Genomic DNA, 15,880 nt, shown 5'->3' on the forward strand with positions numbered 1-15,880 from the left:
TTACTAACCTAGAGCCCTATTTTATCCCGTGACATGGGTATGCATGTGACTAGGGCCCTTCAGACACTCTCATAACAACGACATGCAAGCAATTTGGGTCTTTTTAAGCAAGTTTAGACCGAGTGACCTTGAATTTTGTGCCACTTTTTCAGGGGCAGGTCTTAGCCCACTTCCCTGAGCTTCATGAAATTTCCAAAAATTAAAAGTAACATTGAAAAAATGATACTAATGAAAATGCTTGAACAAATACTTGACTCGACCCCTACTAGCCATGAATTTTTTTTTGTCAAACATTTTAGAAATATGCATTCTATAGGTCATAACAACATATCTAAGAATATGGGTCTTATACTTATCTGATAATTGCTAAGAGGCATTGATGCCTTAACATATTAGCTACATTATAATCTATTAGTTCATATATTCATTGTTCATTTTTTACAAATCAAAACATGATTAGAGCCATACATGATCATTTTCATAAAACCTACTCATAACCAGCATATAAACAACAGAAATAATAAGGATACAACAACCATAAAATCCACATATAAACGAATAAATTTACACATGATATACCAAGAATAGGGAACATTCATTAATGAATGCAAAAGCCAACCAGTTTTGGGACCCCCATGACCCACCCAATCGTAGATTGTTTGAAACAAACCTTTCTTTCAACCAATCACCCCCCTACGATATTCCAAGCATGAATATGGGACTCATAGCCGAAAAAGAATAGAATGAGCATGGAAGCCACCAGATTTATCCACCTACACCTTGAGGAATTTTAAGTCCTAGTCCCTAGCTTTTACTGCAACCCATAGTTAGATTCAGGGTCACTATGACAGAAATCAAGACACCACCCTCTAGGATTTACCTTATACCCTACCATTCATTGGCCAAGAATTGCTAGGCCAAAAAAAAGGAACCCACCTCTAGTATTTACCATACATCCCACCATTCATCAGTTGAACATTCCTAGGCCCACCAAGGCAATAAAAAATCCATCTTAACCACAACCCATAGTCTGGTTCAATGATTACTAGGTCATGGCCTTAACATGATCCGTAGTCTGGTTCGGGGATCACTAGGTTATGTGTTCTTTGTTTCAAAGATCCACCACACTTAGCTTCGAATCCATATCGCAGTTCAGGTCCACCAGAACATGAGAACACATCACCTCAATGTTATCTGAAAGTGTTAAGGCTAGGCTGATAAACACTATCACACCTTGAAAAACCAATGCCAATGGTAGTAGGAGAACCAAGAACACGCATGCATAACCATGCATGCCAAAACTAGCAAGGAAATCACACATGCAAATTGATACTTGCAAATAATCTCGTTGTGGCTGCTTGATCCTGCTCTTCCTTGGTTGATCCTTTCTTTCCTTTACCTTATTTGCTTTTTCTTGATCCAATGTTGAAGTGCTCCAAACAAAATTAGTGTCCAAGTGCGTGGGAGAGAGAATAGAGAGAGAGCTCCAAAACTAAACTGACAAAAGGTACCAACTAATCCTCATAAGCCTTTTTATTAACGAGGCCTCTATTTTCTTCAATTTTCCATTATTTTCCTTCATTTTCCTCCTCACAGGGAACTTGTGACCTTTCCCCTTTCTTTTCTCATAATTTCTATTATTTTCATAAATAAAATTCCAATTAATGCCTGATGCCTTTCCAAAGCATGTGCGACTGCCTTTGCCAATTTTCTTAGCCACAATAAACCAAATGAACACCCACACTAGGATGTTTTACCCAACATTGAACTTGGAATAAGTGTCCCATAACCGGGGTTATTATTTTTCCTTTATTAACTTTTATTATATGGAATTTTCACGAGGTTGATTAGAGGGTTTGTGGCCTTGTAGACTTTACTCTCCAATCTTGTTTCAATGTCCTAAATCCTAGCTAGTAATGGTTTGATATAAATGTATCAATGTTTGATCATTTTTAATCAGCACTTGTATTTTAGGATTATTTTACTCAAGGGTTTGGAGTGAAGGTTAATGATATTTGATGATTCTTCATGATTTAATTTTATACAACAATATACTATAGTTGAAAATAATTCATTTTTTTTAACATAAACTATGGAATGGAAGACATATATATAATTTTATCAACCGCAATCTTGAATCCTCACAGAATCTCGACATGCACTCTAAACATCAAAGTACAAACAAATCAGATGCAAATGAACACATGCATAAAGAAGATTCCAACAAAACTTTAAAAGGGAGAAGCACTCAAAAGCAGAAAACTAGTTATTGGTTACAAAAAATAATTTTGTTATTGTTATTATTATTATTATTATTATTTAAATTTTAAAAAAAATGAAGGGCGTAAAATTATTCTATATTTATCGGAAATATGTCATTTAATATATCAAAAGAAATATTATGAAATTCCCTATCTAATAGTTTTGGCCTTGTGGAAATCATAACTTCCAATCAAAAGATATCAGAAAAAAAAAAAAAAAAAAAAAATTCTTTTGCAGTCACTATGTAAAATTAGAAGGATAGTTGATTTTGAATGAGTGATTTCTCTGTTATTCAGACACCATTTTGGATAATTTATTTTCAAGTGGAGATAAAACTTTCATGAAAATTTAGATCTCTAGTTATTTCCTTCAAATTATGTGTAGAAATCTATACAATTTAACTTGATTGCTCTTGCCTATTTTTCCTCTTTCTTACATTTTTTAATTGATTGCAAACCAAGAAAGAAAAGAATTTTCTTCTTCACATGAATCACGACTTCTATAGTGAACAAATTCTCATTGTGGATAAGTGGACTTCTGCATATATCTTCCCAATATCTATGATGGAACAATGATAGACCATTCAAAATTCCTCCTATATCTAGTCTCTATAATTTTGTGACATACAAGGAAAAGAAATAGGGAAAAATGTTGCACCTTATCCCTAAATTATGTAGATGATCTTGACACTACTATAGAAGGTCTTGCTTCAACTCCCAGAGGCCTTGTGTCTACCAAAACACTTGTATATTACACACACAAATAATAAGAAATTTGGATCTACCTTCCTAGCAACCATTTTCTAAATATTTACTAAATTTTCAGTAAACAAAGATTAATCTAATTCCAATTACAATCATATATTAAATAATACAAATTGGGAAGGAAACAATGAGATATATATTGAGATGAAAAATATTAATATAGCATATCAACTTGATTGTATGAAGAACCTTCTTAGCCCCCTTCTTAGCTCCTTAAGACATATTTCTTAGCCTCTCATTCTATTACACCATCATTTCCACCCTTACATTCTAGGTTTCTCTATCCTCCAAACTGTCCTCTTCTAAAAGGAATTTCTAAGAGCTTCGAGACATGTTTAATGAAATCATAATTAAGTGGATACAAGTTATGAATAAATCTGATCGAATGTGAACTAAACAATTACACTTCATATATAAGCGAGAAGACATGTGAACTAAAAAATTACAAGTTATGCATGAGGCACATGCTCAATTATGAGAATTTTACCACCCTATAATAAGATTTTTGTCTATTATAAATATTTTTCTTAAATTACATGCTCAATTATAAGCTTTTTTCAACTCATCAAGACATTTCTTCTCAAATATACTTTTTCCTCAATTATAAAATAATTCTTATCTCATAATTACAAAAGTATAACAAAATAATTACCTATTTTTAAAATAATTATGACCAATTACTTAGTTATGTATATCATTCTTATAACATATAATAACCTTTTTATAAAATTTATGACGGAAAATGTCAATATAATAAGTAAATCAAATTGCTTAAAATTAAATAAAATAATCTTAAAAAAAATTCAGAACCCAATATTTACAAATTCAAGATAAACTTATGGATAGCCGCATTAATATCATTAGAGGTGTATTAATGTGGTTTTTTAAGGGAAACACTAATTTTGTTTTAAATCCTTATATGCATGACGACATTGCTTCTTCACACTACTTTGTTGTAAGGGCACATTGAAACAAACCCCACATGAAACATTGTATTAGTGACATTTCGTTAGGGCAATTATTGTTATTTTTTGTTCCAGAAATATCTTTAACCTGTTTCTTTATAAAAAAATATATGCGAAAATTGTAGGGAGGATAAGTATTCTCATTTAAATAATTTAGGTATAAATTATAATAAATTTAAAAATTTTAGGTGTAAGAAAATGATATATGGTTTTAAACATAATATTTTTTCTCAGTAAAATATTCTATTTAATATACAAATTAATAATTATATTATTATAAAAATGTATTTTAAATATATTATATTTTTTCTCTTTTGTAAATATATTTTTTAATAAGTTTGATTTTAAATGTAGTTAAAATTTCATGGAAGGGTAGGTTGTAATACGAGTTGTCTTAAACATATTGTCATGTTCATGAAAGAGATTGGATATACTAAATAAAAGGGCAAGCTTAAGTTATGGAGGTGTATTAATGTGTTTTTTTAAGCGAAACACTAATTTTGTTTTAAATCCTTATATGCATGATGACATTGCTTCTTCACACTACTTTGTTGTAAAGCCACATTGAAACAAACCCCACATAAAAACATTGTATTAATGACATTTCATTATGGCAATTATGGTTATTTTTTGTTCCAGAAATATCTTTAACCTGTTTCTTTATAATAAAAAAATATATGCGAAAATTGTAGGGAGGATAAGTATTCTCATTTAAATAATTTAGGTATAAATTATAATAAATTTAAAGTTTTTAGGTGTAAGAAAATGTATATGGTTTTAAATATAATATTTCTTCTGAGTAATAATATTCCATTTAATATAGAAATTAATAATATCTATATTAATAATTATATTATATAAGTGTATTTTAAATATTTTACATTTTTTCTCTTTTGTAAATATATTTTTTAATAAGTTTAATTTTAAATCAAGTTAAAATTTCATAGAAGGGTAGGTTGTAGTTATTATATGTTTATAACATGTTTTTTAGGAGGGTTTTTAATTATTTATACTTTATTAAAAGTGAATTTGAAATAGTTAAAAATATCAATTTCAATCCAATTTAAGTTATTGAATTTTGGTGAAAATGTAAAAAATATAAAACAATTGGACTTTGACCATTGTAAAAAAATAAATTCAACATTCCTAAAATAAGAATGTTTAAATTTAGTTATGTTATCAAAAGTGAATTTCAAATAGTAAAAACTAGTAATCTAAACAAAATTTAAGCTATTGAATTTGGATGAAAATGGAAAACATATAAAACAATTGGACTTTGATCATTGTGAAAAAATAAATTCAACATTCCTAAAATAAGAATGTTTAAATTTATTTATGTTATCAAAAACAAATTTCAAATAGTAAAAAATAGCAATCTAATCAAAATTTAGCTATTAAATTTTAGTGAAAATGGAAAAAATGTGAAACAATTGGACATTGATCATTTAAGAAAAAAAGAATTCAACATTCCTAAAATAAGAATATTAAATTTATTTATGTTATCAAAGTGAATTTCAAATAGTAAAAAATAGCAATCTAATCAAAATTTAAGCTATTGAATTTTGGTGAAAATGGAAAAAATGTAAAACAATTGGACTTTGATCATTGTAAAAAAATAAATTCAACATTCCTAAAATAAGAATGAATGAATGCTAAGGAGCTCTATAATGAAGTAGGGTAATGAGAACTTTATCATCTTTTCGTACAAAGAATGTGGAAGATGAAAAACTATTTTTCCTATAATAATTTATGTATGTTTTCAATTCCAAAATATTTGTAACAATAACACTCTTTCTAGTTAATGAGCTTATCAAACTTACAAATTTATGAATATTTCTCTTTAATATCTTGGAATTCATTAATAAATTTTAAAAATAACAAAGTGGAATTTATTAATAAAATTTAAAAATAACAAAGTACAAATATGTCAATGTGAACTCTTTTTAATATAAAAAAATTAATATTTTTATTTAAATTTAAAATAAATTTATATCAGTCCGTATGGGGTAGCTCAAGTCTTAGTGGTTGTGGAAATAAAGTCTCACGGAATCGGAAGTCTTGGGTTCAAATCTTGAATTACCCTTCCCTGTAGCCGGATGTGTGATGCACATAAAAATCGAAAAATCCTACCAAACTTATATATATATATATATATATATATATATAATAAAATTAAATTCATTAAAAAACCAAATATGGAAATCTACATAAACATGGTCATCCCTTCCTTGGAAAGACAACTGGAATGACTTGGATATACGAGAAGATCCAGTCATGAACAAAACACATCAGTAAGGCTTCCTTTTTCAAATGTAAGAAATCACGCCCCACCCACCTTTCAATCCTCACATATATTTTGATATTATTATGTCGAATTTCCATGTGAAAAGGGAAACCTTTCAATCTACACATATAGTTTGATATTATCATGGCGAATTTCCATGTGAAAAGGGAAATGTCAAAGGATGGAAGGAATATTAAAAGAGATAGGGACGTCGTCATTCACGGCACCAACCATGCGAAGTGATAAAGCAATTGTAAGGAGAGGAGCCCCACAAAAGAAAAAGATAAAACAAAGCTCACGGGTTTAGTCAAAAAGTGATTAGACACTATCATATTACCTAACCCCACCTTATCCCCACTTCCTAAAATTATGCATGTGGTCGTTCTCGACGTGTTAGCATCTGTGAGGGAGATGTGTTACCATCCTTTCTCTAATCATAACGTCACATGGAATTTCAGCGTCACGTCTCTGTCCAGGGGACACCACCATGTTTGTGATTCTTATAATATTAATTTTGCAAACTCATATGTCAAATATCCAAATTCAAATGTGGATTTTGTAACTGCAAAGGTTTCAGATAAGTTAGTTTTTTTGACAGGTACACTGTATGGAAAAGGCAAGATGTTTTTTAATATTAATCAAAGGATGGGTGAAACTGTTCCTTGTCACTTATTCAGGTTTAAGATTGACTCAAATGATTATGTTTATACTTTTAGTCCTAACACAACCATTTATAAATATATTAAATGAATTAAACTGAATTTTGAATATTGACCATACTTAACTTTCATCACCAAATACTTTCAATAAACCTTCACTGTTCAAGCGAAGCTGATAGACTATGAAAATTGATTTGAAAACCAAAAGCATAGAGAATATTGAAACAGTCCTATTTGAATTACAAAATAGGGTAACCAACATAACAATGACATTTTTCGATGACATTGAATGGAGTTTAGTTTTCCTTCATCTCCATTTAATATTAAACCAAAAACTCCATTGCCTATTTTATATTTGTTGATTTTATTTTATAAATTCCATTATTTATTGATTTTATTTGATTTTATACGGTTAGATACCGTAACTTTATAATAAATATAAGTATTAAGAAAAGTCTTCCAAATTGACCAATACATTTTCTAATTTATTATCAATTACAGAAAACCGAAAATATAAATATATTTAATTATTTTAAATTTTTAAATTTTTATAAAAATACATTTTCGATAAAATTATATTATTTTAATTTTTTTATTTGAAATATATATATTTTTTGGTAGATAAACATCTACAGAGGATTTGAACTAGTGAAGTATTGCAAGGAGTGCGTTATCAGTGCACCACTGAACTTATTTAAAATATATTTAGAAATATAAATAATTTTAATTTTTTTTAAGATATATAAAAATAAAAAAATAAATTTAACTTTTTAAAGGATTAAAATTATACAAAATTTATATGCCAAATAAGGTATTGCTAGTTCAACTAACTTATTGAAAGGTTTATTTGTTTTTTAGAGCTTGAATAGCCATGCTTGAGAAATCACATGTGGACTTGGGAATTGTTTATTTTAGCTCTGGGTCTCACACCTGTAAGGAATTGTTTGTTTTTTAGAGCCATAATCGCCTAAATCGCATGTGGAGTATCCTCATAGGTGTACATAGAGCCCGGAAATGAAATGCAAGACTTTTGGGGAATAAACCCCAAAGGTAAATAGACATATTTTAATTACAAATTAGGATAACCAACCTAACAATGATACTAAAAAATTGAGTTTAGTTTTCCAAGTCATCTCCATTTAATAGTAAGGAAAGAATACATGGCTTGTTTATATGGATTGATTTGATTTTATAATGTTAGATATCTGAGTTTTATAATAAATATATATATAGTTTAGTTATTTTATGGTTTGAAATTTTAGGGTTTTTTTTCTCAAAGCTTAGAGTACTCTCCGAGGGTATACCTAGAGCTTTGACAATGGAGCTCGGGACTTGTGGATAATTAATTTCACATGTAGTTGTTGAACTAAGTGTGGTGGCTTAAAAGGTTTTTGTGTATTAGTATTCAACGAAACTTTTATTAGTGGGTTGTTTAAGTTTTTACTATAATTTAATTATCAAATTAAAGATAAAAGCAATTATCATTAGCTTATAATAACACATCATTATTATTCAAATAAAATCACAATATCTAAATTTATCTTATAAGTAATCTATAACTAGAAAGACTTTTATCCTGACTAAATACTACTTAAATTTAAGTCACTAACTTATTTCCTTAAACAAAAAAATAACAAACTCTTAACCAAACAATTTTATACCCTACTCTAAACCCAATTAACAAAACAAATTATTTATATGAATATGGCCAAACTTTTCAAAGACTTTTGCTAAATGCTACTTAAACTTAAGCCACTAACCTATTTCCTTAACTAAAACGATAACAATCTCTTAACCAAACAATTTTATACCCGACCCTAAACCCAAAATTAACAAATTGTTTACATGAATATGGCAAAATTTTTCATCATCAGATTATTTGTATAAATATCACGTAAACAAAATTCCATTAAATGTTGATAGTTACAGTGAGAAACTCTTTTCGGGATGGTGATATGGATGACTTCATACTAAATGCCCAAAATATTCCCTGTGGCGTCTTATTCGCCCAGAAAAGTTCGCTGGTTTTGACAAACGCCAACGATCCTTACTTTTGGAACATTTAATGTGCTGTGAAAATGCATACGTGCTCCATTCTGAAGCCACAGGTTTTCTTTCTTTAAATCCCATCAAGTGGAGCTCTGTCCATCCGTGCGCCTCTCTTGCTCCTCGTCTCTGCGCAGGAACCTCAGAGTTGTTTTGGGAACCCTTTTGTTTTGATTAGGGTTTTCATTTTATAATTCTCTGAACCGTTTACATGGAACAGCTTTCGGGAGGAGGACGCCAGGCGGCATGGCGGGCGGGTTTCCAACGGAAATATTTGAGCCGCTTGGTGGATGTGCTACGCCGTGGAAGAATCAAATGCGTGACCAATGTCTCAGCTCGAAGCCGAGCTGTGAAATTGGCAGCGGATCTGTCACTTGCGATGACAGCGAAAGGTCGAAGCACGTGGAGCAGGGATATTCTGGGCAAATTCATTTTCAGGCTCAAGAAAACGCGCTGCGAAACGCGGGCAATTAAATCCAACGCCAAAAGGATATCGGCATCTCACAAACAAACAATGGCTTGCAGAAAATCGGTCAGGTGGCTCCTTGGAAGGGCATCTAGGGCAAGGGCGAGTACCTTCCCATCATCTCAAAATTGCGAGGAAGAAGCAGGAGGCACCGTGGCTTCCCGTATGCAAACCCTCAGGTTGCTTGTCCCCGGAAGCCACGGACTGGACACGCCCGTTTTCTTGAAAGAGGCCACCGACTACATAGTGGCGCTTAAAATGCAAGTTCAGGCCATGCAAGCACTTGCAGAGTGTTGCTCAAATTCGACTGCTCTTGATATGGCATCGCAAGGTCCGATCTCTATTCCGTCGCGGGATCGAATATTGTCATAGACAAAATATGTTGAAGCATTTTGCACTCACCAAGGTATATGCAGCGGGAAAACCAAAAAATATTAAAATCTTTCGCCCCTATGCAGATCACGGAGCACGGATTCAGAAATTGGCTTTAGCTGGCGAAGCGATCAACTCTCTCTATATGTTACATGTCTTTTATAAGCCCCTGACCTGTAATATACAGGGTTGTGTATATATACATATTTCAATATATATAGTCTTCCTGCAAGTTGAGAAACGATCAATGCAATTTTCCTTTTGAACGCCAGCTGCAAAGGTATTCCTATGTACTTTCTTTTTTTTCTGTCTTAACTAAACTCACTAGAAAATGCAGAGTTTTCAAGGAAGTGTTACGGGTCTTCATAGTTGTGAATCCATCACTGCTCCAGACACGAGGCGAAGCGATAGCGCACGTATTTACGTTATATTTGTTGAAGTTATTGTTGTAATTTGTGTAATCAGGGATTACGTATACTTTTTATTTTTTGTTATACTTATATGTACGGTGAGCGTTGCACAAATCTGCTCACACCCTTGAGATTGACTTTTTCAGTATACTCAAGGATCAAAGCTGAAGCCACATACCTATAGTTTGATGTACACATAACAATGTTCTTTATGGAAAGAAGTTTGATTTTCTAAATTTCTGTTCTGTTGAAGTACTAAGATTTAAGATTTCCATATATTCTATTTTACAGAACTATTGAGATTTCCATTTTAAACCAAGGATGTTTACATTGTAATTAATTTTTCAAGAGTTTATAATGTTTCTATAAATGAAAGGCATAAGAATATAATAATATTGTAAATAGAGAAGAATTGAAATTTTACGTTATTGAAATGAGATCGACGATCACTCATCTTGCTCTAACATCTGTTGTTTATCACTCTCGTAAGTTATTTCATCAAAGAACAATTTCTTTGAATCAATCACTGGATGCCTTAGAAAGGGTTTTCATGCAGTTAAAGAACTCGTCCAAAATCCCCTTCCAATCGATTGGATCAAATATCAATATTGATCTTTCCCTCTGTATTTTTTGTTTCAATGTTTGATTTATACTAGTTCGAATGATGTAAGTGACCTGACTAATGGAGTGCAGAGGGGTTGGAATACTCAAATAGCACTTAGATTTATACTTGTACGAATGATGTAAGTGACCTGATTAGTGGAGTGCATAAGGGGTTGACATACTCAAATAGCACTTAGATATACTTAGATCTAGAGGGTTGTTAGCATCAGTTGTTTCTACTTAATTATTCTCCAGGTATTTAATATTATTTTATGATGTAATGAAAGGTGTGTGGATGAAAGCAAACTCCAAATAGTTTAGAATTATTTGCTTTAGCAACATTGAAGAAATGGGAGTTTACTTCTCTAGGTTTAGAGATTGTTCCCTCTAAGTATTTTTCATGCCTCCTTTATCATTATTTTAGTTTGTATCGTACATTCCATTACTATTCTAGTGCAGTAATATTCTTTTGTTTGTCTTACCACTAAGCATTAACTAATTTTTTAAGTTCACTCGTGCAACAAAATCTATTACTCCAACTGGGTTTAAATCCTCATTTCTCTCTTCACAGGTTGTTCATAATCACTATGTGATATCTAGTGCGTTAAAACACTCCTAACAAAGCTAATATATCTAGTTGGAAACCACCTTTTGTGGTTTCTTTTTCCATAATTTTTTCTTTCTGTAAATTTGAATATTTGTGTGTTTATTTAAATCTATTCCATAAAAGGTGGTTTTTTTTTCCATAATTTTTCTCTTCTGTAAATTTGAATATTTGTGTGTTTATTTAAATCTATTCCATAAGATTTTTCTTGATGTTAAATTGAATATTTGTGTGATTGCTTAAATCTATTTCATGAACATTTCATGGGATTGATTTAATTTTCCATAGAAGAAGCCCCTCTTATCACACTAGTGTGTTGTGCCAAATGCACTCTTATGAAAATATCTTCAAAAGTTTATATCCTCCTTTTGAGCATTAGCTAGGATGCTTAGCTTAAAGTAAAGTCATATTTTTATTTGTATTTCATTTATTACACACGAGGCAGTTAAAATCATATTTACTTCTAATATCCTTTTTATATTGGCTCGAGAAGTGATATTGGTAAAGTACAATGGGAGGAGAAATTTAATTACTTATTTCACATAAATTTGATTTTTATGATATGGGCAAAATTCAACAATCACATAAAAGTTAATTAGGTGGAGTAATAACCATACAAGTTCATATCTTTATCGTTAATAATAATGGTAATTTTGCAACACCTTCACATCACCTAGAAATTATGTAAGTGGAGCAAAATATTTCTCTTAGTCCATTTGTAATGTTATTGATCAAACATGTATTATATTTTGTTTTTATTTGTATTATCCAATATTATTGTTATACACTTGCCATTGTCTAGATCACTAGTGGTTGTAAGTATGTTGGGATTGTTGTGAACAATCATGCTAAAGATGTGTTCAAAAATTCACATTCTCTAACTATTGGCGAGAGTGTTGGCATTAATATCAACTAGATATCATGGTGTTTGTGGCAGAATATGTTGGACTTCATGTTTGAAAGCCTAAATGTGATGGTAATTGGGTTACTTTGATGCGCTTGATCTGGAAGCTCAAGGGGAGTCCTATGGTTGCTACAGTGTCTAGTAGAGAATCAACATAGTAGCATGATTAGTGGAAAAGTCATAAAAAGAATACTATGATGGATGGAATGCCCAAACATTGGAGGAGGTTGTGCTTCAAGAGATCAACTGAGATACTCTTGGAGATGGCACAGTTGGTGAGAGCTCTGAAATATCCCTCCAATGGTATGTGGAACCATGCAAAATGCCTCCAAAGAGAAGGTTCTAGGAAGAAGAAGAAGAAGAACTGAGGTGGAAAGAATAGCAGAGAGTTTGTAACCATTTCTCAGGTAGAGAATGGGATCAAAGCCTACAATGAACCCTCTCCATTGGAAAGCGTTGTGAAAGAGATTTCTAACGGTGTGTGGAAGTTTGCAAATGGCCTCATACATCAAAAGTTATGGATTGCCAAAGTCAATATCTTGAAGTCTTAAGCAACTCGGAATATTGGAGGTCAGAATTATGAAAGGATCGAATATCAAAGGCAGTCGAAATATTGGAACCCAAAACATTGGAGGTCAGAATTTCAGAAGGCGTTTCATTCAATCGGAGCAGGAAAAACATCGAATCCCTAATTTGGGAACCCGACATCGGAAAGGTTTAATATCGGAGGTGACAGGCTTGGAACCTTGACATTTTATTTGAAACAAACCTAAGATGGCATGAAGGCCCAAAACCTCAAAGGGATAGCCATATCGAAAATAGGAAGGAACCTCAAAAATTTGGAGCTTCAGGAGGTTAGGAATTTCAGAGATTGGAGTTTTGTAAGTACTTATAACTGCAATTCTTTGAAAGTCTTGAGGTTGTGAGAAACAAGAATTACAAAGGAATTCATTGAAAAACCAAAGGACCACGAATCCTTTCTCTCTTCTCCAATAGGACATATGGAAGCAGGTGATTGGCACTATGAAGTGGATGAGGCAGATGATGTAAGCATGACGTGGTATTAAGGAGGACACGTGGTAGTTAGATTCAACATTTTGGGTGGCCTAATAGGGAAAATCCATGTGACACATGTCACCACTAATTAGATGCCAAGTGGAGTTGATGACATCAGCATGACATTATCTTGGAGGTCGTAATTTCATAGGTTTTAGTTTTCGTAACTCTTGTCTAATTGTATTATGGAAAAGTTCTAGTCTGATAAAGGAGCTCCGATGTTGATTGGCACATGGTCGTGGGGACCCAAAGAACCAAGGGAGTAAAGAATGAGTAGAACCTGAGTGCTATAGAAGTATATCGAAGGTCAAATATTTCATACCTCCTTTGTAAATGCATTTTCAAGAAAATATCTGATGAAACACTATAACAAAAAAAGGTCATTAGTGAGGGTCGTTCCTATGATGCACCTTTAAGGTCTGTCACCAATGTTGCATATAGTGACAATCATTAAAAATATGTTTTTGTAATTGCATATAGTGATAGTCCTTTAAGATTTGTCACCAAATCCATTTTCAATGATACTTTTCGCAAGGGTTGTTAAAGGGTTGTCACTAATTATCTCTGTGGTGACAATATTTTATTGATCCTCACCAACGCTATTTTTGGTTACTTTTGGTGATGATCAAAAAGTTTTTGTCGTCATTGATCATTCCAATAAGTTTTTTATGATGCTATGTGCATGTTACTATATTTTTTGTCAAAATATAATGAGTTAATACCATTGTTGTGGAGTCTTCTTCGTTATGTGTCCAAGGCCATCATGGTTAGATTCAGTCAATTTGTTAAGAAGTAATTAGTGGGTATCATTTCCCTCAAGTAATGAGAATATAATTTTCCAGTGACTAAACACATGATTCATCTCTATTAGGTTTATTATCTAACAAATTCCCTTTAGTTAATGTTCCAGTAGTGTATGTAGGAACTATATTATTTAAAACATAATCAACCTCTATGAATTCTATTAATGACAGAGACCTATCACTCCTCAAAACTCTTGGCACACCTTCAGATGCTTTGGCACATATTGACATTCCTTGGCACCTCACATGTCTTGGAACATCTTTGTACCTTGAACATCTTGCCATGACTAGGAAACCCAAGCATAAGTTGGCAAGACCTAGCACAACATAGAACTCTCATATATTATGTTGGCATGCATGGTAGTCCCTAGCATCCCCTGGAACGCTTTGGCATGCATTAACATACATTAGAACTTGGAAGACATTGGCACTTGGCATGTGTTGGAACCTGTTATTAGCATGACTAGCAAGCCTCTTTTGAAAAAGATAAAGTCCTCACTTATTAGCCCCACTGTGTGTTCATTTCCTTTCATTTTAGCTTGGTTCTTCCTTTTGTTTCCTTTACACTCCTTGCCACATATTGGCATACCCTGGCACCCTCCACATCCTAGAATTCCTTACCATATGGCATGTCTTGGCATGCTTCGGCACTATTTGGCACATGTTAACACATGCTAGAGGTCCCTAGCACACTTTGGCACTTCTTAACATGCCCTGATATTCCCTAGCATGCCTTACCAATGCCTAGTATACCTTGTCACTCCCTCCTTGGCATGCCAGCTAACAGTCATTGACACTCCCTAGCACACCCTCGTATTCATTCACTTCCATGCATTTTGACCTAGTGCTCCCTTGTTTTTCCCTAGTACTCCCTAACACCCATCAACATGCATTAGCACTATCTAGCAAACCTTAGCACTCTTCAACATGCTTTGCCACTTCATAACATGTATATCACTTGCTAACACACATTGGCACTTAGCACGTCTTGGTGTGGATAGTCTTAGCATGTCTAGCATTCATTGAGATGCGTGGTATTATTTGACATGGTTTAATATTAAAGTTATTTGAGATCAATTATTGAAAAGTAGATGAGAAGTAATAGATGAAGATTTGGCACTTAGAATGTACTAACACTTGGAACTTGGCACCTATTGGCACTTGGTGTTGGTGTTCCTAGCATGGCCCTCTTGGAAAAGGTAAATTGATGAATTATTAACCCTCTCATGTGTTCATTTCTTTGGAATTTAACTTGTTTCTCCTTTTTGTTGCCTTGACAGTCATGTATTGTCACATACTTGCACATCTTGGCATGCCTTAACACTTGTCACATCTTAGCATATTTTACATGCCTTCGCACTATCTAGCACATGTTTGCATTCCCTAGCACTCCTTGGAAGTAATTCCCTCACAACTAGCTTTAGATTTTTTCCAACTTAGGAACAAAATCAAGTCCTTAGCTACTACATTTCATGTGAAATTGGCCTGCTTCATCGGCAACAACTTGACCAATTGCACCTACTGCAAGTAGATTACAACTTTTTCACCTAAGAAGTACCTACAACTCATCTTAGGCCACTCATGTTCAATCTCAACTTGTCCCACTTAACAACTTACCAAGACAAGGATCATATATAGCCATGGCCATAAAAAAACTAAGTAACATAAATTAGACAGGAAAT

The 15,880-nt window shown here is 32.5% G+C and overlaps 1 protein-coding gene across 1 annotated transcript; it reads left to right on the forward strand.

Moving 5' to 3' along the window:
* The first annotated feature begins 8,949 nt into the window (after positions 1–8,949).
* LOC149231235 (transcription factor bHLH148-like) lies at positions 8,950–10,439 on the forward strand. Its single transcript, XM_089376237.1, has 2 exons — positions 8,950–9,777; positions 9,905–10,439. Exons 1-2 carry the CDS (start codon positions 9,192–9,194, stop codon positions 10,081–10,083), a joined length of 765 nt encoding a protein of 254 aa, XP_089232363.1. The 5' UTR covers positions 8,950–9,191; the 3' UTR covers positions 10,084–10,439.
* Positions 10,440–15,880: the final 5,441 nt, after the last annotated feature.

This window comes from Pinus tabuliformis, chromosome J (genome assembly GCF_031772625.1).
Source record: "Pinus tabuliformis cultivar Carrire ecotype Pingquan chromosome J, CPIR1, whole genome shotgun sequence".
In the NCBI taxonomy this organism is placed as follows: domain Eukaryota; kingdom Viridiplantae; phylum Streptophyta; class Pinopsida; order Pinales; family Pinaceae; genus Pinus; species Pinus tabuliformis.